The sequence below is a fragment of the Manacus candei genome, unplaced genomic scaffold (assembly GCF_025592945.1).
Source record: "Manacus candei isolate 608988 ecotype Guabito, Panama unplaced genomic scaffold, ASM2559294v1 h1tg000018l, whole genome shotgun sequence".
NCBI lineage: Eukaryota > Metazoa > Chordata > Aves > Passeriformes > Pipridae > Manacus > Manacus candei.
The window spans coordinates 18,438,708-18,462,518 of record NW_026138066.1 but is presented as its reverse complement, the minus strand read 5'-3'; the positions used below and the strand labels follow the sequence as shown (position 1 = coordinate 18,462,518).

Here is a 23,811-nt window from a genome sequence, read left to right as displayed (position 1 = left end):
TGCAGAGCCCCTTTCTGGCAGCAGCAGATATATATTATCTTATACAGCATTCCTGCCTATACTAGGCCTGGATAAGGACAACGAAGGTAACTTGTCAGGAAAAATAACTAAGAGGAAGTCATGCCTAAAAAAACTCTGCCGCTCTGGTTTCCCTCATATTTTACATTTTTGAAAATTGCTCACCATGAGTGCTGTGACAGCAATTAGCAATTGCAGCTGCCTACATTAGCAGTTGCATTTTTAAGAGAATGCAAATCTAATCCTGTAAGGATGCTACTTGGCCAGACGTCTCTAAGAATTCAAACAGAGCTGGAGTGTATCTTCCTCCTTTAAATCCTAAGCATCATCAGCAACAGAGCAATTACCAGGGAAAAGGATCCTACAGGTGGTAAGGGATGAAAGTAACAGTGCTGGCTTGTGGCTGCATCTCTTCTGGCACCATCCTCCTGGAGAGGCAGAGGGAGAGGCCTCCTGCTTCATTTTATAGGTGTTAGACTTGCCTCCTCCCTTAGCCTGCATCCTTTTACACAGCACTTAAAATAAGGAAAGAAAAAAAAAAACCCTGTCCTAACCAAGCTTCAGAAAAGTAACGTTTTCCCTTGGCACCTTGGGAACAGTGTAAATGCCTGTGGATAGCAGGAAAGTGGATAAACTAGTATTTCCAAACCCGCTGAGTGTGTGGTAATTTTCTGCATGTCTCAGACACAGAAATCACGTGGGTTTCTGTAAGCAAAAGATAACATCTCTTGTTTATTATTAACATTTCCTATACAAATATATAATCTGTATTACTCAGATACCAGAATCAAAAAATATAAAAACCACTTATCTCAAGAGAAAAACTATACTTTGGGCATAAGGGAGAGAGTGTGTCTTGCCTACTTGGGGCTCGCAGTGCTGACTTTGTGAGACCAAGCCGAAAAGTTTGAAGAAACAGAAACTTTTCTTCAGTTCCTTGGAACTTAGAAGAGTCAGCAGATGTCACTTTTTTCCCCCCCTCCATCATTCCCAGCGGGAAACCACCCGATGGGTTGACCAATATGACTCAAACCAGAATCAGAGTCAGCTTGGTCCGTTTCACGGAGTCCCAGGAACTTTAAAAAGCACTCTGTGATCAGCCCCTCTCTGGGCAAACACCCGTGGAGTGGCCAGTGGGGTGATCCCAAGGCTGAGCACGGCCGTGACTGCGCGTGTTGGGAAGAAAAGCGTGACAGGGAGGAAACCTGCACTGAATACCAGGTAAGCATTGCTTTAAACGGAACTGTGTTAAAGTGTAAGGCTGTATTAAATACAAATTAGTTTAAGTAGTACTATATTAGTTAAATGGGACTATATTACTACACCTGGAAGGAGGTTGTAGCCAGACGGGGGTTGGCCTCTTCTCCCAAGCAAGCGGTGACTGAATGAGAGCACATAGACTTTAGATGCACCAGGGGAGGTTTAGGTTGGACATTAGGAAAAGTTTTTTACACAGAAAGGGTGATTAGACATTGGAATGGGCTGCCCAGGGAGGTGGTGGAGCCACCGTCCCTGGAGGTGTTTAGGAAAGGCTGGACGTGGCACTCAGTGCCATGGTCTGGTTGACACCGTGGTGTTCGGTCACGGGTTGGACTCGGTGGCCTCAGAAGTCTTTTCCAGCCTGATCGATTCTGTGATATTAAGCCCATAAAACGACATCAAACGAAAATTTAAATTCATTTGTCAGGGAGGGGAGTGGCTATAGATGGGGCATAGACGAGGAGACTTCGGCCAAGCAGCAGCACAAGGTGGGGACCCATCAGAACTCCGCGGCTGCGCTGCCCCCCGCCCCAGCGGATCCCTGTGCGGGTGGGGGGCTGTGCCGGGGCCGGGGGCTGTGCCGGGGCCGGGGATCCCCGCCCGGCCGGACCGCGGGCTCCGGGGGCGGTCCCGGAGCGCTCCCGGCGCGGAGCCCTCACGGCCCGGGCGCGCGCGGCCGTTGGCGGGGCCCGCGGGGCGGGGCCGGAGCGGAGCCTCTCAAATACCGGGAGAGGAGGCGCCGCCGCCGCCGAGCGCTCCTGCCCCGCTCCCGGTGAGTACGGCCCGCGCCTGCCCGCGGCGGGGATACCTGCGTGCGGCGGGGTGAGCATCGGCCGCCGCCTGGTTCCCTCCTCCCGAGAGGTCGGTGCGGCCGCGCCCGGGAAGGGCCGCCGGTCGGGTCGGGGGCCGGGCCCGCCGCCGCCCGGGCCGCGGGGCATCAGCGCCGGGGCGGGCGCTCCCCGCTGCCTCTCGCAGCCCCCCGGCCTGCGGGGCGAAGGGACCCCGTGCGCGCCTTCTCCTTTCCCTTGCGGATGCTGGAAACTCCTCTGCCCCCCGTTTCCCCTGAACTCCTCTGCCGTTCTCCCTTTTTCTTCTTGCCCGCCGAGTCTGGCCTGGCGCTTATCGGCGCGGTTTTTTCTCCCTTTGCCACGTTTCCCGCTCGGTCTCCGATGGCCGTGTCGCTGTCCCGCCCGTCCCTCCGCCCGTGCTGGGAGCGACCCTCGGCTCTGCTGTCGCCTCTAGCCCCTCTGTGCTTCTCCCGCCGGGATCGAGCCGCTCTCTGCACCCCCGTCCCCGCTTCTGCCCTCCCTCCCGCTCGGGGGCTATCTCGTAAACCATAGAAAGCTCCCTCTTGCCTTTGGACTACGTGGTAAAGTCCTACACATCGCCCTCAGTCCCCGGTGAGAGTTTTCGCACTGGAGGGGCTTTTGCTGGGCAGGGAAGAGGAAGGAGTTAATCCTGTAGCGGCAACTCCAGAGGGACCCGCGCTTGCCTCAGCCTTCCAGCAAGAGGGATGTGGGAGTGGCAGCAACAGCGAGAAAGCGAGGCAAGAAAGGATTTCTAATAATAGCTCTAAAACTTGCAGGAAAAGCTGGTAGTTGATACGGGTGAGTCAGTTCGGTGTGTGCTTTTCTCCGGTGCCTTCCCCGGGGCTGTAGGTGTCTGGCCGCCTGTCGAGGTGGTGAGCGCCTTCGGCTGTCCCTTTGTTTCCTGAGAGGAGCGCTCACGTTCCCGTGACCCAACCGCACGTTCGATCCAGGGTGACGGAAGGCTGGAGCTGGAGGCTGGGCGGCGTGCGAAGTGGGAAGCAACAAAGTGAGCGGCACCCCTTCCTTAGGAGGGTGTTTCTGTAGTGCACATGGTCTGGTGATGGTCTGTAACTTGGGGTGACAGTGGCTCTCAAACTGATGGGTTTGGGGGGCTTCTTGTCTTTTTTTTTTTTTAAAGCACAATATTTTGTAGCTTAAAAAAAAAAAAAAGTACAGGACCTCAGAGTTATTTAAATCACCGAAGTCTTAGTTCAGAAAGTCCAGGCTTATTCCAGAAGCTGTGAGGTTTTTCTTGATGTTTCTTGGGGCATCTGGGCCAAAATCTTGCTGTCGGACACTTGTTATCTTTTCATAACCGTTAAAATGTTTGGTGGAGGAAGGAGCAAAGTGGTTCCCCAACAGGAAATAATTTTTAAGGTTTTTGTTTTGGTTTTTTTCGTGAAGGACTTTTGCAAAAAGTCCACTTGTGGGGAAGATTGGTTGGTGTTGTGTTATAACTTTCTGTCGCTAATCAGAATGAAACTGTTTTCACCTGCCTGTGGAAGCATAACATATCTGAGAAAGTGTTGTTTAAAAAGAAGGGGGTTTTCTGTGTGGTTTTTTTTTTTTCCACTCCTTTGTAACTTCTTTACATAAGTTTAGAGTTCAGAGTCTTCTTTAGGATAAAGCTTTGCAACATCTATTCCCTGTGGTCTCCTCTGTGCCTGTGGTGTTTCACAAAAACCCTGGGGGAATGCATTGTATAAAAAAAGGCATTCTAGCACTCTGCTAGAATTTGCTTGGATTTCTGCAACCCAGTTTCCTGTCTTCCCTTCTAGGTTTCTTGTCTGTCATTACAAAGCATTTCTGTTGTGCATGTGCAGAGTGTAACAGGTGATTGCAGACCTTGTGGACAGGCTGCCTCACACCAAAAAGGGTGGGTGTGAAAATCCCCCCTTCTGATTTGGCAGCGCCTTCTTGTTTGCATCGGGTGACATTTGCTGAATTTATGAAGAAAAAATATGACTGATTCTTGGTTAGGTGGTTTTGTTGGGTTTCTGCCCTCCCAGTTTCTCAAAATCAGATTAGGCCAGTTGAGGCTGTGAGTTCAGCTCGGTTTCTCGCAGCAGAACAATGTGCAACACTCCACCAGGGCTGCCTGTGCAAACCTGGAGTCTGTGCTCCGGGGAATTGGGCATGTCTGTACCCAGCACCGGGATGCTACACCTCTGGGTAATGTGAGGGCCTTGTAAAGGTGCACAGTGTGGCTTTTTATTTCTGTTAGCTCCCAAAACAGTAAGAGCTGTGATATATAATTGGGAAGATTGGGGCGTGTGTGTATTCACTGAGCACTCTCACCTGGGGTCATGTTATACCATGTTGTTTCCGGATATTTTGTGTTTCCTGTGTAACAGGATGACAGGAGTCATCCACACTCAGCAGTAGTCTGAGGAGCTGACAGATCAAACAGATTTTTATTTTTTTTTCTGTAATAGAATGAAAGTGTTTAGACTGGAAGCAGGCAGACACATAAATCTAGTGACTGTCACCTCTGGAGACCTTCCTGGAGCAGCCTGGTGCTTGGAAGTCATCGCTTGCCTTATGCTTCATCAAAAGGGGGAGAAGAGACTGTATATCAGGTTTATATACCTGATGCAAGGACTGCTGGAGGAGCAGCTACGAGGTGTTGGCTCCTTGATAAAGCAGCTCCTTTGACCTCTGGGTATGAACTACCAAGTCGAAGGGGGGTAGGGAGCCAGCCTGATTTGCAGTTTCTCTGCTGGAACAGGTTTCATTTTTACCAGTCAGCAGTTCCTCGACCAGTGAAAGAGCAGAATTTACTATCAATTCTGGTTTTGGGGTTTTTCTGCAAAAAGCCTTCCTCTGTGTTTTTCATGGTATGCTGTGGCTTTTTGTCTGTGGCAGATTTTACGGAGTTTTGGGGGCTGGAATTATCTCCATATCTGTGTGGTGTGCAAAGCCAGGTACATGCAAATATTTCTAATTAGCGAGTGGAACTCACGACCAAAGGTGCAAAACTCTTGAAAACTGAGCCCCTGTTAGTTTTGGATGGCTTGTCTTGGGGTTGGAGGAGGTTGCAGGGGGCTGAGTTCAACTTTAGTTAAAACTCATCAGTGGTGATTACAGATTGTGCATAGATGGTCCCTGCCCCAGAGATTTTACAAGTCTGATTTTTTTTTGACCCAGAGTAGATAAGAAGGATATAGAAAAGGAGCAGTAAAAGGTAAAAAGGCATGTTGAGTCACACAGTGTCCAATTTCATTCTTTAGGTTTTGAAAGCAATCTGTTAAGCTTCTGTGATTGCCTTGATTTGTACCAGACATCTTTAGTGAACCATGTCCTGACACCCTGCTGTTATCCCATCTATCCTGGGAAGTGAACAGGACTCTAGCTGCCAGTGGTATGCATTAGGCACCTCCTTGCACCTGGATATGATGGCACAGATTGCCTTCTCCGTGCTTTTTTGAAGGAATTGCTCAGTGTAGAGCGCAGGGGTGTGTTGTCTCTTTCACACCCTTCTTGGCAACAGCTGCTCCAAGAATTCTTCAGTCCCCTCCCCTCCAGTAGCCCCATGGCTGGGAGTTTTGTTAGCACTGCCTTGGGCATTAAGTGGCTTCTGTTCTCCATCCAGTCTGCTGGTTTCCCTGTCTCTTTGCATCCCAGTGGCACTGCATGGAGGTGCTTCCTGGCCATGACAGGCTTTGATTGGACTGTTCTTGCTGACAAACATGAGGAAAGGCCTGTACACCTTAATGCATCCTCGGAATGCTGCCCTTTCTCACAAGAGAGGACAGTGTCATTGTGGCTTTAAACTCCTCCTCCTGCTCACCACTTTCCTTTAAAATTTCAGAGCTTTTATTCAGCTTCACTAGAGTACGAGCAGGGGAGTTGGACTGTGTGTGCAATCATGGCACACACTGATGTTGAATTTTTAAGTGTCTGCAAACCTGCTGTATTTCCTGATAAAACACTGCGACCTTTGGCCAGTTCCTAGTATGCTCTTGCTGCTGTTTATGGAATGGGCAATGCCCAGGTCTCTCCATATTGGGATCTTTTCTTCTGTCCCTTAAAGGAGCAAATAGGTTCCTTGGTCAGTGTAACTTCTGGTAGTTTGGTGTAATTACTGTAACGCCTTTAGACTGACAGCCACACGAAACAAATCCACTTAGATCAGCTACTTGCTGTGTTTCGGTTTTATCTTCTCTTCCTGTGTTTCAACATCAACCTGTGTTTCCTCCCAAGTTAGAACTGAAAGTGAAATGGTTTTGTGCTACTTCATGCACAGTCATGTGTTTTCTCCCAGGGAAAAAAAAAGACACTTTGTCACTGTGTTTTTAGACCTACAGCTGTAGCTGTTCAGTGGAAGAAGCAGCGTGCTGAGGCATCTCCTGTTTATCTGGCACTAGGAAATGTGTGCTTCTGGAGGCAACTGCTCTGCAACTCTGCTGGCACAGAGAAACACTGCTCCTGCAGTGTTTCTTTGAAAGAGTGTATTTCCTTAGCTTCGTATTTCTATTAAAGGTGTTTAAGAGAGGTAATGCTTTCTTTTATGCTCGCAGTGTTTGAGGTGCTGCTGTCAAAAGGCTTTGGTCAGGGTTATGAGTGCCAGTTTGAGTTACCGTCATTTGTGGCTGCCTGATTTGATGCACAACTTCCTCTTTAAGGTTCTTGAGGGTGTCTGGGCTCCTGTCATAAGAGATTCCTTCAAGATTATCTTGATTTTTTATTTTTTTTTGTTTTTACTGACTTCTTGAATTTAATTATGGTGGTGGAGTGGGAGGTTGCAGTGCAGCACAGTGGGAGAGTGTAGTCAAAGGACCAGTGTCAGGCTTTGCCTCTGGGGATTGTCTCTCTGGCTGTTTGTGCTGGTATGTGGTTTTTTCATAAAAGTGAGGAACGTAAGAGATGTTTATATCTGTGATACGCTTGATGTTTAGGAGCAAGGGAGCCAATTTAAAATTCATTTTCATGTTTTGGAAAAGCTGTCAAATATTGAGACAGGGTTGTGTATGCTTTCAGAGCACATAAGCATGCAGCTGTGAAGATTTGCCTTTGTATCCCATCTTCCATAAATACTTGAAGTCGTTTGTTTGGGGGTATTTTTTGTGGTGAATGTTCAGAGTCTGATTAGGTGAACAGACTCCACTAAAATCATTCCAGGGAGTACCAGTGAGAAAAATTTCCCTTGAAAGTAAGTTGTCCAGTGCACTGAGATGTTGCTTAGTGGCTCCGTGAGTGCCCTCCTGGCTGTTGCACCAGCATCCTTGTTTTAACTAAGCAGGGAGCTTACCAAGTGCTGTTCTCTGATGACCCATGCTGATCCAGTATTTAAACTTCACATTGAAGCATCTTTATAGCTGCTGTTTGTTTCAGAAAGCAGTGCAGATATTCCTGGTACTTATGAGTCTGGAAAAGTACTTCTTGTCTGGTCATATGACCTGAAGATAACCAAGGGCAGAGAGAATGCTACTGTTAGTGGCCACCTGTGCCCATAGAGCTCTCTTCTTGATTTATTTTTTTTATTACTTTTGATGGTTCTTACTTTGCTTATCTAACTTGCCAGTTAGGCAAAGGAAAGACAGATTTACATTCCTCTTTGCTGTTGGTATCAGATGTGAAATGCATCGAAGTTGCAATATGAAGTGGTGTTCCTGATTTACTGACAAATCTGTGCTCGTGCTGGCACATAACAGTAGTATATGTGTTAAAACTAAAATAAAGAGGATTCTTTTGTCCTCTAGGTGGCATGGCAGTTATTGTATCCAGTCCCACTTTCTGAGGCCTTTTGGCTGGCAGAGCCTGTCCAAGGGGCACCTGCATCTGTCAGAGGCACTACTGCCAAGTGATGAGAGACTGCTGCAGGAACTGATCACTTTGCCAGTGCTCAACTGTAAAAGAACGCCACAGTGCAAGGGTCCAATGGCCGTGGCCCAGCAGGGGCGTCTTCTAAATCCAGAGGCAAGTCTTGCATTTCTCTGAGTGGACACTGTCACTTGGACATCCCCTGTGATGACCTCAGTTTGTCCCGATGCTCACCACTCACCAGCATTACTGAGAAGCTCCCTGCTCTCAGACTGTTTGTCCTTCCTTTCTGATGTCAAAAGACTGGAACTGTGATTCTTCAGTCCTTCCTCTTTTCCAGTCATTTCTGAGAAACAAACAGAACTGCTTCAGTATGCCCTGTGACTGTTGCTGGGGTGTGTTGCAGCTGCTGGGCTGGAATAGTTACACTTTCGAAGACGAAGCTAACCCTGTAAAGACCAACAGTCTCGAGTGTGAGAGTGCCTTTTCATCAGGGTTTGCTCTGCTTCCTCCTGCCAGGTCCTTAGGAAGTGTAAAAGTATTTTCTTAACCTTAACAAGGAAGTGAAATGCAGGCTGGGCTCACCTGTCTGGAGTTACTTTGCTCAACACCAGAGGGGAAAAATTCAGCTCAGTGAGAACTAAAGAAACCACCTGCACTGTAATAGTCAAGATGCAAGTTCTGCCCCTTTGTCTTAGTCACAGCCATGCCCAAAACATGGAGATGTGCAAATTCCATTTGGGTCTGACTCCAGTTAGCTGAATTCAAATCCCAGCTCCAGGCTTTGGGGCAGTTTGAGCTGCAGGCTTCCTGCTGACTCAGTTTAAGCCCAGCTGTGCCTGAAGGCTGCCTTCTTAAGAATAAACAGTGTTGTCATGCCGCTCCTGTCACTGATCTGATACAGAAACCACAGCGATCAAAAGCTCCTGCCTACCTCTTTTTTTTTTTTTTTTTTAAGAGAATTAGTAAAATGGCACTGTTCCTTCTTATTCATTCATGTGCTGCCCAGGAGCTGAGCAACAGAGCATTCCAAGCCGAATGAAAACAGTGGTTGATGAGGTAGTTGGACGTTTTTCTTCCTGAGAAGTCGAAGTACTGCCCAGATAACTAGAACATTTCTGCAATTCATGAAATGGCAATAGACCTTCAGGAACTGAAATAAATCTATAACAGAAGGGCAAACTGACACCTTCATTTTACTGTAATCTCAAATTTAGTTTTCTGAATTGGAGAATTCCTCAAAGAGGAAAATAAAGCCCCATCAAACAAAGTGTGCAAGGTATTTCCAAATCAAAATATACATCTGAGAGTACTTAGTGTCCAGGCTGAGATGTTCACTCTGCACTTAAACAGCATAAAGAAGCAAAGATAAAAATGCCCCAGCTAAGGAAGTAGTTGGACAAGCATCTATTGGTGTCGTGTCTTTGTGTTCCATTTAGAGTTTTGGCGCCACCCAATACTGGAAGATAAATAAGCACTGAAACTGTTCGGAGTAGAAAGTATATTCAGCATGTTTCAGTGTATTTTTACATCAAAGGTGTTAAGGGTAAACTGCTTTGTGTTGGTGGTGGGTTTTGTTTTCCCTCGCTGGAGTGATTTGTAATAGCATTATTTGCATCTTAAAGGAGTATAATTTGAAGCTGAAATGAATAGAAACAAAAGCTGAAAGCCTCAAGTAAGGGGCAGTACTGCTTGGGAGTAGCAGGGAGAGGTTGTTCTGGTTGGATTTTACGTAGTCTTGTGATCCCTGACAAACAGGGTATCTTTCCTGAGAGTCTAGCAAACAAATCATGAGTGACTGAGGGATGAAGTCTGTCCTGCTCTGGCCCACTGAGCTCCTGGCATCTCCAGGTGTTCTGCTCATGGCTTGTCAGTTTTGCCGCTTCCAAAATAAGCTGTTGATGTTGTATCCTCCCTCGGAGGCAAATGGACAGAAAATACCTCTAGTTCGGAAGCAGTGTTCCCTATGGTGGAGAAAGTCCTAAGACCCTCCAAGCCAATAGCTCTGGTATTAACCAGGCAGTACCAAACCATCCCTTTGGTTTCACAGCAGCATGTGTATGTGCATCCAGAGATGTCCAGAGGGTCCTGTTCTGCCCATCCTTCACCTGGCTAATACATTGCAATGTCTCTGTTCCCCCACCACCCTGCTTCTCTTTCCAAAGCCTAGAAGCAAATTCAACTTTAGGAATGCAGTGGGTCTCAGATGAGACAAGCACTGTTACAGGGTGGCATGTACTGCAGGGTAAGTAGTGAAAGGAACAGGTTTTCTGTGGTTATCATAACACTCTATTTATTAATCTCAGCACTGTTTTGCACACCACTGAGATATCTTCCCTTTTGCTGTCGGTTCTGTCTCTCTCTCTATCTCCTTGCAAGGTCTGAAGTGTGTGTGCAGCAACTGTGGGAGTAATCTGGCATCTTCCATAGCTAGGGAAATATGAGGAAAAGCTCTGGTTATCTGGTAATTGGGATGTTTAGTTCTTGGTGGGTTTATGGGCTAGAAAGTGAGCATTGTAGGGTGACAGGGATTCCTTTGGTGCTACGGACAACAGTGGCACAGCTTGGAATATCCTCAAATAAAGAACTTCATGTGTCTGTGATGCTGTTTCTCTTCCTTATTTTCCAGGAATAGCTGGTTAAGTAAAGTAGTTGTGCCTGTGGCAAGTTTTCTTGAAGACAGTGAAATTGAGTGGTTATGGCTTGGTGTGTGGGTTTAAAATGTCAGGACATATCAAGTACTCCATTTCCCTGCCTGTAAAGTGATGCCTTGCTCTGTAGCTCAGCAATGAAATGTTTGCCTACAAGACAGGTAAGAGCCACCAGGTCCAGGAAGGGACAAACAGGCACTGTTCCATTTCTTCTAACAATGATGTCATCCTGACTGCTAAAACCACAGTTCTTATCTTTCAGCTGCCAGACAGGGAAACCAGTACACAGTATGGAAGTTTTTGACTCCTCAATGACTGATGGTTTTTTGCAGTTTCTGCTTCAAAGACTTAAATTCACTCCTAACTCTAATGTGAGACAGAAAGATAAGTATCTTGACAACTCACACAATTGATCCTTTGAGTTGATAATGTGACTGTCCAGGTGTTTGTAAGGGAGGTGTCTTGGAATCCAGACAAGTTGTTAAAGGAGACAGTCCTACAGGCTGTGGCTTTTCTGCAGGAAAGAGAATGTTTTCATAACCAGACAGTGTCTGATACAGCTGAGAATAGTAACTCTCAGGCTGAGCTGTGAGGAGAGGCCAAGGGTCTGAGGGGAAGTGATGGCAAGCAGAGACATTATTTGTGGGGTGGATTCTTTTCTGAGCTGTCTTGAAGATGTAGCAGAAGCGTGGAGAAGAGATGAAAGCTGATTTGTAGGGTGGCTTAGCAGTGTTGCTGTAGGGATTCTGGGACCTACTCCTGTTCTGGCAGCCCTGAGAGCTGTTGAGTGTCCCCCCACACACTCCCTGCCGATCCTTGCAGCCAGCAGGAAGCTGCTGCTGACACGCCTGCGGTGCCTGAGAGCAGCAGAACCCCTCACTGGGTTTAGAGCAGGTGACACTTTGCCTGCTTTGCAGCTCTGCTGTTTCCATGTGTAGCTTCCCACCTGGGAAGATGAAGTGAGTGCTTGCAGTGCTTGCCCTTGAGATGTCCGTGGCCGTGGTTATGGCAGAGAGCACCGAGTGTGGTCTCTGTCCAGCACGACGATGGCCAGTGCTGCCTCTTTCCCCAGGGTGGCAAGGCACCATCAGCAAGGGCTGTGGGAGAAGTGCTGTACAGCATACAAGGCTTTTCCCTTGGCTTAGCCCTCACTGCCTGATGTAGGAGAAGATGCAGGTGTGGAAGAGAGGAAATTGTCTTGCAGTCCTGCCTCTCCCTTTCCTCTGCCCTGCAAAATTGCAGTTCTGTCTCTCCTTAAAGCCCAGAGTCAGGGGCTTCTGGTCCTGCCTGCTCTTGCCACCCCCTCACTGGTGGGCTGCAGATGGGAACAGTTGCTCTGGTGAGTTCCTTGTGAGATTTAAAGGATGATATAAGGATAATTTGGGGATGAGAGGGAGAAACAGAAGGTGGGACACCAAACTTGAACGACCTGTGTTGTTGGAGGGCAGTATGTACTGAGGGTGTACTCAGCCCCATCTAAAGAGTCGTGGTTGCCTTGGGGGAAGCCTTGGAGACTTGATTTGTGGGAAGCATCCATGGGATTCACTTGTGAAAACTGGCATGTGTGTGGGTGGAAGGAGGTCTGTCCTTCTGTGCTGACAAGTGGCTGGTGGATGTGCTTCTCTGACTGTAATTATATTTAATTCACAAATGCCTCTCCAGTCTCCTGCATCCCAATACAATGTTGAATTGGAATGAACATCCCTACACTGACTCTGTAGAACTGATTTAAGGGTCCTAAACTTGTGTTTGCAGTACCCCCTTCATTTTTTTTCTGAGTAAGAGATAAAGAACTGGTCCAAAAAAAATGGTTGTAATCTTATCTGTTGAATCTATTCAAGGCATCTAGTGGTTTCTCAGAGGCAGCTGTTAACACATAAAGCTCATTTGTCTAATGAGTGAATTGAAAGTGAGAAAATGAATAATGTATTAAAATTAATTGGTATTTCAATTAAATTTTGTGAAATTTCATTTCCAGGCTTTCAGCAGCCCTAAAGCAGCCTTAGCAAATAATCTAGTTTTATTCTGAATGTGAATGCAGATGGGGTTTGTAGCCTTTATCCATCTTTTCTCATTCTTCAGCTAAAGATTCCTTTTACCCAGTATAAAGAAACCTTTTTCCATCCACCAGAAATGGTCTTAGGCTGGATCTAAAACTACCAGGCTTCCAAAGTCTTAATGATTAAAATCTTCAGGTGGCATCAACATGATTGCATTTGACTGTTTGGCGTTTGCTCTTTAGGGGTCCATGGGTTTTTGGGGGTTTTTTTTGAGATTCCATTAAGGAATTTGACTTCTCAGGAGGAACACTGAGACTATCCAAGCCCTTTATGTTGATTCAAAGTAATTATGTAAAACTTGAGGCTTGTGGAATTAGTAATTAATTAAATAAAAAATAATTGGCCCTGGATTGCAGTAATAGGAAGCCATTTTGTGGTGTGGGAGAAATCCTTTTTCCTCCTCTCTGGCCACCCAAGCAGAACTTTGCTAGCCCAGGGCAGGAACCCTTCAGGGGCTTTGACTGCCTGGGTGGTCAGTCTTTGATTTAGGAAATTCAGTTCATGAAATTACCATATTCAAGCTTCCTTGTCTCATTTTTTTCCCATACAAGTACTTTGGAGTGTGGTGGAATTTTTCATTGTTCTTTTTTTTGTTTTACTTCTGCTCATGTGCAGGAGAGGACAAAACTCCAGTTTGCAACTACTATGGGTGACTTTTTTTTAATGTCTCTATTTCTGTGGACTTTGCCCGGAGCTGAGATGATCCCTGAGGGGAGGGAAGAACCACACACGTTGTAGGTCTCTCCTCCCTGCACTGAGGTCTTGTCAAGGTGTTCTACCTGTGCAGGGCACCCAGCACTCAGGGAGGACTTTTTTTTTTGCTCTAACCAGCATGTGAGCATCTGCCTCTTTCTGCAAATCATAAGTGCTTTCAAAACACAGTATTTGAATCTGTAGAGGCAGACAGGCACCTTTCCTGCACACTTCCAGGAATTGATGTGTGGAACATGCCCGGGCTTGAGCTCCTCTTGCAGCTTCTTATCAGTAAAGTGAGCTGGTGTGGATGGTGCAGAGGCTCGTGCCAAGCTGCTGTTCCCCGCCTTTCTGGGCCTGGCTTTGTGGGCATGCCCAGAATAAACCTGTGCTGCTTTGTTTGACTTGTATTTTCTGCTTTGGGAATGGAGCAGTGTGCTGCTTTTCCTTCCCAGACTGGAGCGGTCCGTGCCTCTTCTTTTAAAGTAGGGAGTGGGAAAAGACAATAGTGTGTCTCCTTTTGGTGGCCTCTTCCCATGGGTGTTCAGACTGAACCAAATGAGTTTCCTGCCAGTATGAAACAGTGTGAAAAAAAAATGTAGGGGATCTGGGTGTTAAAGCCACATTCTGAGCTTGCCTTGGAAAGATGTGTCAGGTGGCAAACCCCCAAGGAAGCATCTTGACTTCAATTTCTATTCCGTCCTCTTGCTGTAAGAAAAGCTTACATTGGTCCCTCTATAGGATGATATTTTATTTAGTCCATTTATCACCATCTGTCGATGCTCACTCAGCTCTCCCTCCAGCAATTTACAGGAATTCTCAACAATGAGAAAAAGTAGGTCACCCCAGCACCGTTGGGCTGCGTTTGGCGGGGAGAGCTCTGGCTGTAGGGCTTTGGTGAGTGAGGGATCTCATTGGTGCTGGTCAGTCAGGCAGCCTCACCAGCACATCTGGCCATTTATGTGCAGCTTGCAGCTGGAGTGGCTTGTGTTGCATCACTTCTGCCAGAAGCCTGGGAGAACATCTACCCCTCCACAACAGAGGGTGGTGTGATCAGAGGGTGGTGCAGCTTCTTGAAAAGATGGGCAGCTCTCTTCAGTTTATATTTGTGCTCCCAGCCCAAATTAGCCAGCATGGGTTTGTCTGATCAGCTGTGGAGTCCTGCTGTGGTGCCACAGGAAGCTTTTGGCACAGGCTACAGCTGGGTGGGGATGGCAGTGCTGATATTGCTGTGATGGATGGGGTTTTCCAAGCAAATGGGATGTGGGCAGAGGAGGCTTGGTACTACTTCAGGCTTCCTGTGGTCTAAGCCATGATGCTTCAGGAAGTAGTGTTTAACTCAAGAGGAGTTAATAGCAGAGGATATCCACTGTTTGCCAGTTGTAACACGGACACCTTGGTTTTGGTCTGAATTACTTTGAATTGAAAATAAATGTTATCTATAAAACCAGAATATGTGCAAGCTGAGGCTTTACCTAACCTACAAAAATATTGCTGGTGTGGATAATTCCTGAGGAGTTTGCACAAAGCCAAAGTCCTGCCACAGACTTTGTGCTAAATCCCCACTTTCCTCTTCATCCCAGAGTTCTGTTTCCAGTTCTCTAACCTGAATTAATGTCTGTCTCTCCTCCAGCAAAGTCAAACCCAGGAGAAGGGTCACTTCTGACCTGTTTCAGAACTCTGTCACGTCCCAGAGAAGAGGACAGAGGGGACTGCACTCTCTCCCCAGCCAGCACTCTTTAGGGTAGAGGTGAGTAGCAGCAGTGGGGGTTTGAATGGAACAGAGGGAAATAGAAAGCAGCAAAGGCTTAAGCCTGTGCTTTAGCCATTAGTCTGACATAACAACTCTGAAAAGAAGGGCTCATGGTTAATACAGTGCCTGTGGGCTATTGTGTGTTTTAAATGTATCTGAGATTGTGTTTTGCCCTTGGACTTTTAAGAGCCTTTAAAAAGTTGGGCAGGTCTCTTGAAATATTACTGTGGTTTGCTTCAGAGGTTGAATTAATTTCTGCTTTCACTTCCTCCTTCTTCTCCACCAGCACACTTAGTTATTTAAAACACAATTACAAGGGGTTGTTACTGTGAAACGGGATCATCCATCACTAGCCCAGGTTAGCAGGCCATCTGTCTGGGCTCCTTAGTGCTTTCCCCCCATTTTTGGCATTTGGTGGGAGGTACTGAAAGGAGCCTGAGTATCCACATGTATCTCTGGCACGGGGGGCAGGGGGAGGCACACTTGAGACCCTGCAGGTGTGCAGTGCTGTCAGCTGGGTGTTTCACTACAGACTGTGCTGTGCACAGAGCCAAGCAGCTCACCTGCTCTCAGTAGGTGCTCAAATTCCTCTCTGGTAACACTGCTCTCCATTCCAGCCTCTGGCACTGTGTGAGGGTTGTCCCTCTCCTCCCCAGCACCACCTTGGCTTTAAAGCCTCACTTGTAGGTTATGTCACTCCAGTGTCTGGCACGTGTCTGTGGCAGGAAGGAGTTTCATGCCCCTTACTCACATTCACATGCCCTTCTCACTGAGGCAGCTGTGGATTTCTCAGCCCTTTTTCATGACTGCCAGCTTTCCAGAAATATGGATGTGCATCACTGAAAAGGTCATTTTCTGCGAGACATGGCCAGATATACGAACACTGCTGCAAGATGTGGATTTATGGAATTATTTTTTTTTCTTTCACACTCTTCTTACTCTTTTGTAGGACAAGGAGTTCTGGTCTGAAGCAGAGGGTGACAGGAGCTGCTCTGTCTCTCAATCAATCATGCAACAGGTTAGAGTCAAGCATGGCTGAAGTCAGCTGTTTGCAGTGACCAGTGGTTCTCTTGTGCACGAGTGTTGGCTCATGTCCTTCTCATGTTTCTCAGAGTTCCTGCAGGGGCCCTGACACTGCTCTGAACACAGAGGAGTGGATGGAACTGTGTAGTTTGCAAGCTGCTTCCTTATTATCTCTCTGTGGCACTCCCCCTTGAAACTGCAGGCTGGAGATGTAGCTGTGTAAGAGACTACAATGTTTATTGATAACGCTACAAACTGCTAAAACTAATAAATCAAATTAATAGGCGCAGCACTGTGATCAATTTATTGCATTGTTTTGTGCAACCTTAAACACAATTATGAAGGTGCTATTTTTCACACTTAAATCTGATTAACTACATTGAACTGTTACTGAAATGTCTTGTCATCCTCCCCCACCCCAGCTTGTATTAGGATACATTTCTAACCCTCTGCTCTGCCCTCCCACAAGCCTTTTAAACACAGTGTGATAGAAAGTTTGCTTGGCTCTGCACGAGGAGCTGAACAGGTTTATTATGGAGCTACTTGAGGTTCCTTTGAAGGGGGAGAAGAAATGTGAACCTTGGGGTTTTTTGCAGGCTTATGCTATCTGCTATCTCTGTTTCCCACCTTGTTACTGCTCTGCTCTGATTACATTGAAGTGGGGAGCTGCTGCCTTCTTTATGCACAGGAAGTACAATGCCCAGTGCCCAAAGAGAGGGGTAAAATCCTTCCAAACAGAGATGTCTGAGTGGGGGAAGTGGATGGTTTTTGCTGCATACACTTGTGTTTCAGAGGAGGAGCTCAGATCAGGGTTGCTGTCACTGCCACAGCTGGGAGTGTGAGGAGAAGGTGAGCTGGCTCTTCCACCACCAGTTGGTAAGAGCAGAGCTGTCTGTCATTCACTATGGGACAGTTCAGTGGGGGTACACATCCAGGAGTTAGCATGCATTTGCTGAAATCTTGCTAATGCTACTCAGGATGCCCAAAGGAGGCCACAGAGACGTGCTCAGGGTTGGAAAACAGCGTATGTGCAGAGCTTTTGAGCGGGACACGGGCTTGACAGTGATTTCCTAACATTTCCGATCAACGGCTCTCTCCAGATGGAGCATGCCCTGCTGTACACCTTCCTGGAGGCATCCTCTGACTGCCAGTTCAAAGAGCAGCTGTGGTCCCTGGCACCTGTGTCTGACCAAGGGCCGATTGTGCCTCGTCGCCAAGGGGGGATTGATGGTTACCAGGGGAGGACTGTGCATTACCGAGGGTGGCTTGTGCCCCGGAGCCAAGGACCTGACGATGACTCTGAACTCCAGTGTGACGGCAACCGGAGCGGCCACCTGGAGAACGGAGAGCTAGGTGAGTGTGCATTCCTACATCCCAAATGTCTGTCTGAATGTGGTGTTTTTCTTTCCCCCTTTCCTGTCTTGGCTGTTGACTGTTTCAGAGGGAGTAGTGTTTTCTCCACTGAGAAACTTCACAGTGTGGCTGTCGGTTGGGAGTTTAGCACTTGGGGATAAGACAGACTTTATCTGTCCATGGATTTCTAGAGCACCCATAACCCCAGGGTTTTGTCTGCAGCACACGGGACAAGGGCACAAAGCTGGTTCTCATGATAGCTGTCCTCAAGGAATGTGATATAAAAGCAGTTAATTGGGCCACGTGCTGCTCCTCAGGCAGTGACTGGGGCTGGGATCTTGGAACAAATCGTGTTCTGGTACTGGGTGAATCCCTTTCTGCTCCACCACTGTGGTGGAAACTGTTCCTCACTCAAAAGGTTTCTGGTCCTTTTCCTGCTTCACTAGCCATCTGCAGGGTGGCTACTGCCCTTTGCCCAGGGTGTGCCAGCTGGCACATTGACCTCAACCAGGGTGAGGAGGAAGTGCTGCAGTAAATAGACCCCCCTTGTACAAATTTGTGTAGGTCTCATGCCAGAAGTGACTGTGGGAAGCTTTGCCTGAAGGAGATTGAACAAGGTGTAATGGTTTTAAACTGAAATAGGGCAGATTCACACTAGATATAAGGAAGATTTTTACAACAAGGGTGGAGAAACACTGGCACGGGCTGCCCACTGGCAGTGGTGGATGCCCCATCCCTGGAAACTTTTAAGGCTGGCTGGGGCTCTGAGGAACCCAATCTCATTGAAGATGTCCCTGCTCATTTCAGGGGGTTTGGACAAGATGGCCTTTCAAGGTCCCTCCCAACTCAAACTGTTCCATGAGATGCTCCATTTTAGATGGTGCTTAAGAGACAAGTCATGACAACAGTCACTTCAATAAATCCTAGGATCATTTAGGGTGGAAAAGACTTTTAAGGTCATGCACAGTTTTTCAATTCTCCTCTCTGGATAGGATGTAGCCGTTGCTGTTCTGTTGAGATTTTGGATGGAGATGTTCTAATATCCCCTGTAGTGATTTTTTTTGGCTGCACTTTATCTAAACCATAGATAAAAAACCTGTTTGTGCACTGTCTCTGTGAAGCAACTTGGGTTCACGTAAAGGAGTTGTGTTTAGAGCTGTCATGAATACACCATGAGAAGGTGGTTGCTAATGGAGATGAGCAAAATGCTGTGGGTCAGTTTACCTGCACTGAACCTGGTCTGGCTGCAGCCTGTGGACTAAATCCTGCTCCGTGTTGGCAGAGGCTGACGCTCCAACAAACGAAGACGTTATCCGGATCATCGCTGCTCAGCTCGCTGAGATTGGAGACAAGCTGGACAAAGATGTCCAAGGAAATGTAGTAAATGATCTAGTGCAGCACTTTCTGAATGAGAATCTCTCCAGAGAGGTGAGTGAAAAGCCACCTGGCTAGCAGTTCCCCTTTTGAATGTTGTGCGTCCTTCCTGCTGTGACTTTGAAAACAGCAAGCTTGAGACAATCTCTTCTGTATCTTTGCTATTTTGCTGATTTAATTCTTGCCATCTTAAAATTCAACCCAAACACTTACATTTGGAGATTTGTTAGAGGTGATTCTGTAGCCTGTGGCAGAAGTTACTGTGTAAATTTGGTTCCTTGGGCTCATCTCCTTTCTGCAGATGCTGTAATTACAGCTGTGGGTAGTTGTGGAAAAGGACTGACTTTCAGAGGCATTTTGTCCTTGTTCTGTTGGCCCAGTGACTTACCTTTGAAAATTAACTGTCTGGTTAAGGCTTAGTATTTGTCCTTAAGATCTTTGGACTTTGGTGCCAAGTCCTGTGTGCCTGCTGATTGTCATGTGGGTAAAACAAGCAGGTTAGTGCCAGAAGCTTGACTTGTGCTTGTTACTGAACACTGAAGAGACAGCAAGTCATGAGACCCTTTTTTAGTGCCATAACTGCTCAGTGCTGGGAGTAGCAGTGGGTTTTGGCCTGGATGGGTGACCTGCTGGGGTGGCCTCTCCAGGTGGCCTCTCCCTCTTTGATGCAGTTGGCCCAGCATCTAACATGCCTTGCTGCTCTGCAAGGGAAATAGAGTTGAAAGTCTCTTGTGTTAAAAAGGAAAAAAGAAGGATGTCTAAGGATTAGTTCCACATCTGGACCAAGGGCCATAGTTTGCTTCCACAGAGCCTTCTTGGCATCTTCAAGGTAACTGTGGCTTTCTGGCTTGTTTGGCTTTCTCTGTCTGTGATGAAGTTTTCTATGCTCTACAAGCCAATGTAGAACTGCGGACCCACCTTCTTGCCAAAAAGTCAGGATTTAATAACTTTAACCAATCCTTTTGTTTGGTTGGTTTTTTTGTGATGTGGGGTTTTCTACTAGGGTTTATCACTACACAGATTCCAGCAAAGTCTGACCATTCCTCATTCCTGCTGCCTTGCTCTCCACCCAGTTACGTTTCAGATCTTCAAATTTATTGCCTAACCTTTTAGTCTTTGATAAGACTGAGATATAAACCTAGTTGCTGACCTTGTTTTTTCACATTAGTAATATAGCTTAGTGTGTGCATATTGTTCTGTCTTGGGAAAACTGATCTTCCACTGACCTTGGGAGCAAGGCTTGGACACCTTCACTAGCTCTTCCTTATGTGAAGGCTTTTCTGTGAAACTTCCTCTGCCTTTTTCCAGTCCCTATCTAAGCTTGTACCCCAGATCTACGCTGGGTGGATTGTCCTTTCCTGGGAGCCCCAGAATTCCTTTACCATTTCAGGACTTGACAGGCTTAGTACAAACCCTAGGGAGGAGGGGGCTGTTGCATCCTAAGTGTGTAAGGTGCTGTCTAAATTTTCCCGTGGTGGTGTGCTGCCTCCCTTTTGTTTTATCTTGGGTGAGCAGCTGAGCTCAGAGAGAGTGATCCTTGCTGTCATTCAGGGTATGTAGCAGGCAGGCTGCCCTGCCTGGGAGGAAGGGGAGGGACATCCTGTGGATGCTGAAAGAAGCACATCAGTTACCAGCAGTCCTGGCAGGCTGTGCTGAGACCCCTTTCTCCCCCAGCTGTTGCACTGAGATCCCTCTCCTCCCTCCATACAGGAGATAATGCGGCACATGTCAAGGGTAGTGAGAGAGCTTGCACAAGCCATCCCCGCAGACATGGAACAGGAGAGGGTCATGTTGGTGCTAGCAATGGTCTTGACTAAGAAAATTGTGAATACAGTGCCCTCCCTTCTACACCGTGCCTTCAGCGTCACTGTGGACTTCATGAACCAGCAGTTCCACAACTACATTGATGGAATGGTGAGTGCTGTCAAACAGCTCGGTGCGATCACAGCCGGCCTCTCTGCTGCCCTCCTGGCTGGCCTGGGTTATTCCCAGAGGGGTGGCCTAGCTCTGAACTGCCTGTGGTGTGCTGGGCTCCCTGAAGTGCTCTGGAAGTCAGGAGGAAACGTCAGTCTCTAAAGATCGGTGTGCTTGAGGGGGGTCACAGCTTCTGCTTGCCCCCTTCTGACAGTAGCCAGGGAACAGAGAGCTGTGACTGCTCCTCTCCTCCCTGCAGTCTCTTCAGGGAGCTGTGCCAGTAAGACTGGGGTTAATCGTGCCCTAAAAGCCTGACCTGAGCTCTGATGGCTGTATATCCTGAATGTCTTGATCCTGAGCTCTCTGCTCTTGACTTCCTTGGCTCCCCAGAGCTTGGCAGAACTGGAAGGGGAAAGGGATTGTCCCTGAGAAACAACCCTAGGAGAGCAACAATGAGAAATGGTCAGATCTGGTTTTGTTCACTGTTGGAGCTTCAGCATAGGTGGATTCTGTGCAGCTCATGGGCAAGGTGGGGTAGAGGCCAGGGCTTCAGTTGTCTGGGAAGGGGAGAGGACACACACATGTAGTGAGATGTGGCAGTACCCAAGAATGAGTCTGAGTGGTCAGAGCTGTGATCCTGCCACTCTGAGACACAGTGGTGACACAGCTGTGGGGAGCTGCAGGTCCGTGGGACACCCCTGTGCTGCAGCCTTGCCATGGGCAGCACTGGCAGCCACCTGCAGAGGGGCTGGGCTCACCCTGTGTCCCAGGACTCAGCACCCTGTTCCCTGCCAGGCAGCAGGGAACAGTGTCACTGTGCAATGTCACTTGGCACTGCCCTTCCCTTCACTCAGTTTGGCTCCAGAGCGCTGAGTTATCCCAGAAATGGGTCACTCGTGTGGGACAGGCCCTTCCTGCTGCCCCAGCTGGCTCCGAGCACTGAGCAGCTGCTGGTTATCCCACCCCAGGAGGTGCCATCAGGAGCGGGCTGGAGCCGGGCGCCAGGGGCTGTCCCACACTGTTCCCCCGGGATGCCTCCCTGCCGCTGCACGGGAAGGGGGTGATGGCAGCCGCGGAGCTCGGCAGGTGGCAGTGTCGGGGCGCGGTTCGCGGCACTGGGGACGCCCAGAGGCCCCCGGGAGCTGCCGGGCTCCTGGGCTGGGTGGGCTCGGGGCTTGCCGCGGGGGGTGGCTCTGCTGCTGTTAATGCCCGTTCTGTTTCTCTCCCTCCAGCTGGGTGAGTGAGCTCTCCTGCCCTCCACGTGGAGAACACGGATTCTAGAAGACAACTTTTCTTGGTGTTTGCTTTTTAACTTCTGAGATACTGTGGAAGTGTCTCAGTATCTCCCACAGCTGTGAAAGGGATGGCAGAGCTCCATAGATAGGTTTTTGTAGATTAGCACAGCTCTGCCAGTACCTGCAGGGAGAAGTGCTTGCCCTTTATAATTTTAGGATTTTTTTTCAGTTTTTTTTTTTTTTTAGCAATAGCAGAGTTTGTGCAGACCCTGGCTTATACCTTCAGAGGCCCAGTGGGGGCAGGGCCTGCACCCTCAGTGTTTTTTCTAATCAGCTGCAGCATTTTGCTTTAGTTATTCGCTTGCCAGCCCTGCTCTTGCAGCTGAGCCGTGCTGAGTGCTGCTCCCTGGAAGGCCTCAGGCTGTGAAATGGATGGTTGATCAGTACAGATCACAAGTCATCTGTGGGGTGGGTGGGAATCAGGCCTACCTTGATGGGGAGCTGGCAGCAAGAGACAACAGAGCCCTGAAGGACGGAGGGGTGTTTGGCCTGGTAAAGATACTTTAGTATCAATCACCATCCACCTGTGTTTGTTTGAAAAACAAAACTGATGGAGTAACTGTAAAGAAAAAGGCAGGAGTAGGCACAGGGCAAGTTTTTTTGATAATGCAACCTGGATATGCTTGAGAAAAAGTGATATATCTAGTAATCACATCTCAGGTTCAACAAACTTGGACTCAGGTTGTTCGACACATAATCACACGAGGTGGCAAACGCGTCACCTGTGATCCAGCTGCCTCATGAGTTTTGAAAGTTTGTAAATATTTTATGGGCTTTCTTAAATAAAAATGTCATTTCTCGTGGCACTATGGCTCGTAACAATTTCAATTTCCACCTGGATTTTTTTGGTGCTGTCAATTTTTTGTTCAAGTACTCGTGGCATTCCTCTGATTTACCAAGGCTTAAGATGCAGCTGGCAGCAGTAGAGACACTCTGGTCCTGTCCTTGTGCCTCGCATGAGCAAATTTTATGTAAGTAAAAGCATCTTTTCTTTTGGTGCCTGCACTAAAACAGGGAGAGGGGGAAGCACAGAAGTAGTCTACGCATTGTTCTTGAAAACTGTACCATTTATTAAAGTGCAACCTGGGGGCATGGATCTTACAGCAGTGTCCCATTAGCAGAGGGAAAAAATGTACATACCCCTTCACTTCAACTGACTATAGAACAATGAAGCTGGGAAGAACTTTCTTTTAAAGGTGGAAACACTTTTATTAACCAAATGGCACAAGAAGCTTTAGACAGTTTTCCCCAAGAGGGCTGCACTTGCATATTAGAAGGAACAGTATGACGAGTTCCTGGGATAATGGGTGACTTGAGGACCAGTCAGGGTCTCTTCCCCCAGGCAGGCCTCTTGAGAACAGAATCCGAAATCCCTGCAAGTCTGTCACTATTTGCTTACACCCAGCAGAAGCCTAGTAGAAGATATCCCCTAACATGCAGCTTTAGTCAGTCCCATTAGTCTTTGCTACTTAACAAATCAAGTCCCATTAGTCTTTGCTACTTAACAAATCAAGTGGCATTCTTTTGGTCTTGAGTTTGAATAAAAGCTTATACTGCAAGTATAAGCTGCTTATACTGCTTATACTGCAAGTTAAAAATGGGGACAGACCCCCTAAAGGTATAGCAGTAAGAAGCATCCTCTGTAGCTTGTTCTGTCCACATTGATAGTGTTCCTTCCCTCCCCTGCAGATACTGCAGGGAGATCAAAGGCAGCTTCCACTGGAAGCCAACAGGAGCTCCCCCACTTCTACAGCATGACCATAGACCTCTGGCTTGGAGGAAGCAAGTCACCTACCCAAGAGACCAAGAGAGGGTCAGCTCTAAGTAGGAAAAAAAAGTGATAAG

General features: G+C 47.7%; 1 protein-coding gene across 4 annotated transcripts; it reads left to right on the top strand.

Annotated features, from left to right (window-relative positions):
• The first annotated feature begins 1,961 nt into the window (after nucleotides 1-1,961).
• On the top strand, nucleotides 1,962-23,164 carry BID (BH3 interacting domain death agonist). 4 transcript variants are annotated; one of them, XM_051785009.1, is made up of 7 exons: nucleotides 1,962-2,050; nucleotides 14,888-15,004; nucleotides 15,957-16,025; nucleotides 17,131-17,383; nucleotides 18,666-18,811; nucleotides 20,468-20,671; nucleotides 21,904-23,164. In XM_051785009.1, exons 3-7 carry the CDS (start codon nucleotides 16,017-16,019, stop codon nucleotides 21,913-21,915), a joined length of 624 nt encoding a protein of 207 aa, XP_051640969.1. In that variant the 5' UTR covers nucleotides 1,962-2,050; nucleotides 14,888-15,004; nucleotides 15,957-16,016; the 3' UTR covers nucleotides 21,916-23,164. The 4 variants fall into 4 exon arrangements, with proteins under 4 accessions (XP_051640969.1, XP_051640971.1, XP_051640972.1 ...); XM_051785011.1 differs by having other exon boundaries at nucleotides 2,017-2,054; nucleotides 14,893-15,004; XM_051785012.1 differs by lacking the exon at nucleotides 1,962-2,050 and adding an exon at nucleotides 2,163-2,889 and having other exon boundaries at nucleotides 14,893-15,004.
• The last annotated feature ends 647 nt before the right edge of the window (nucleotides 23,165-23,811 follow it).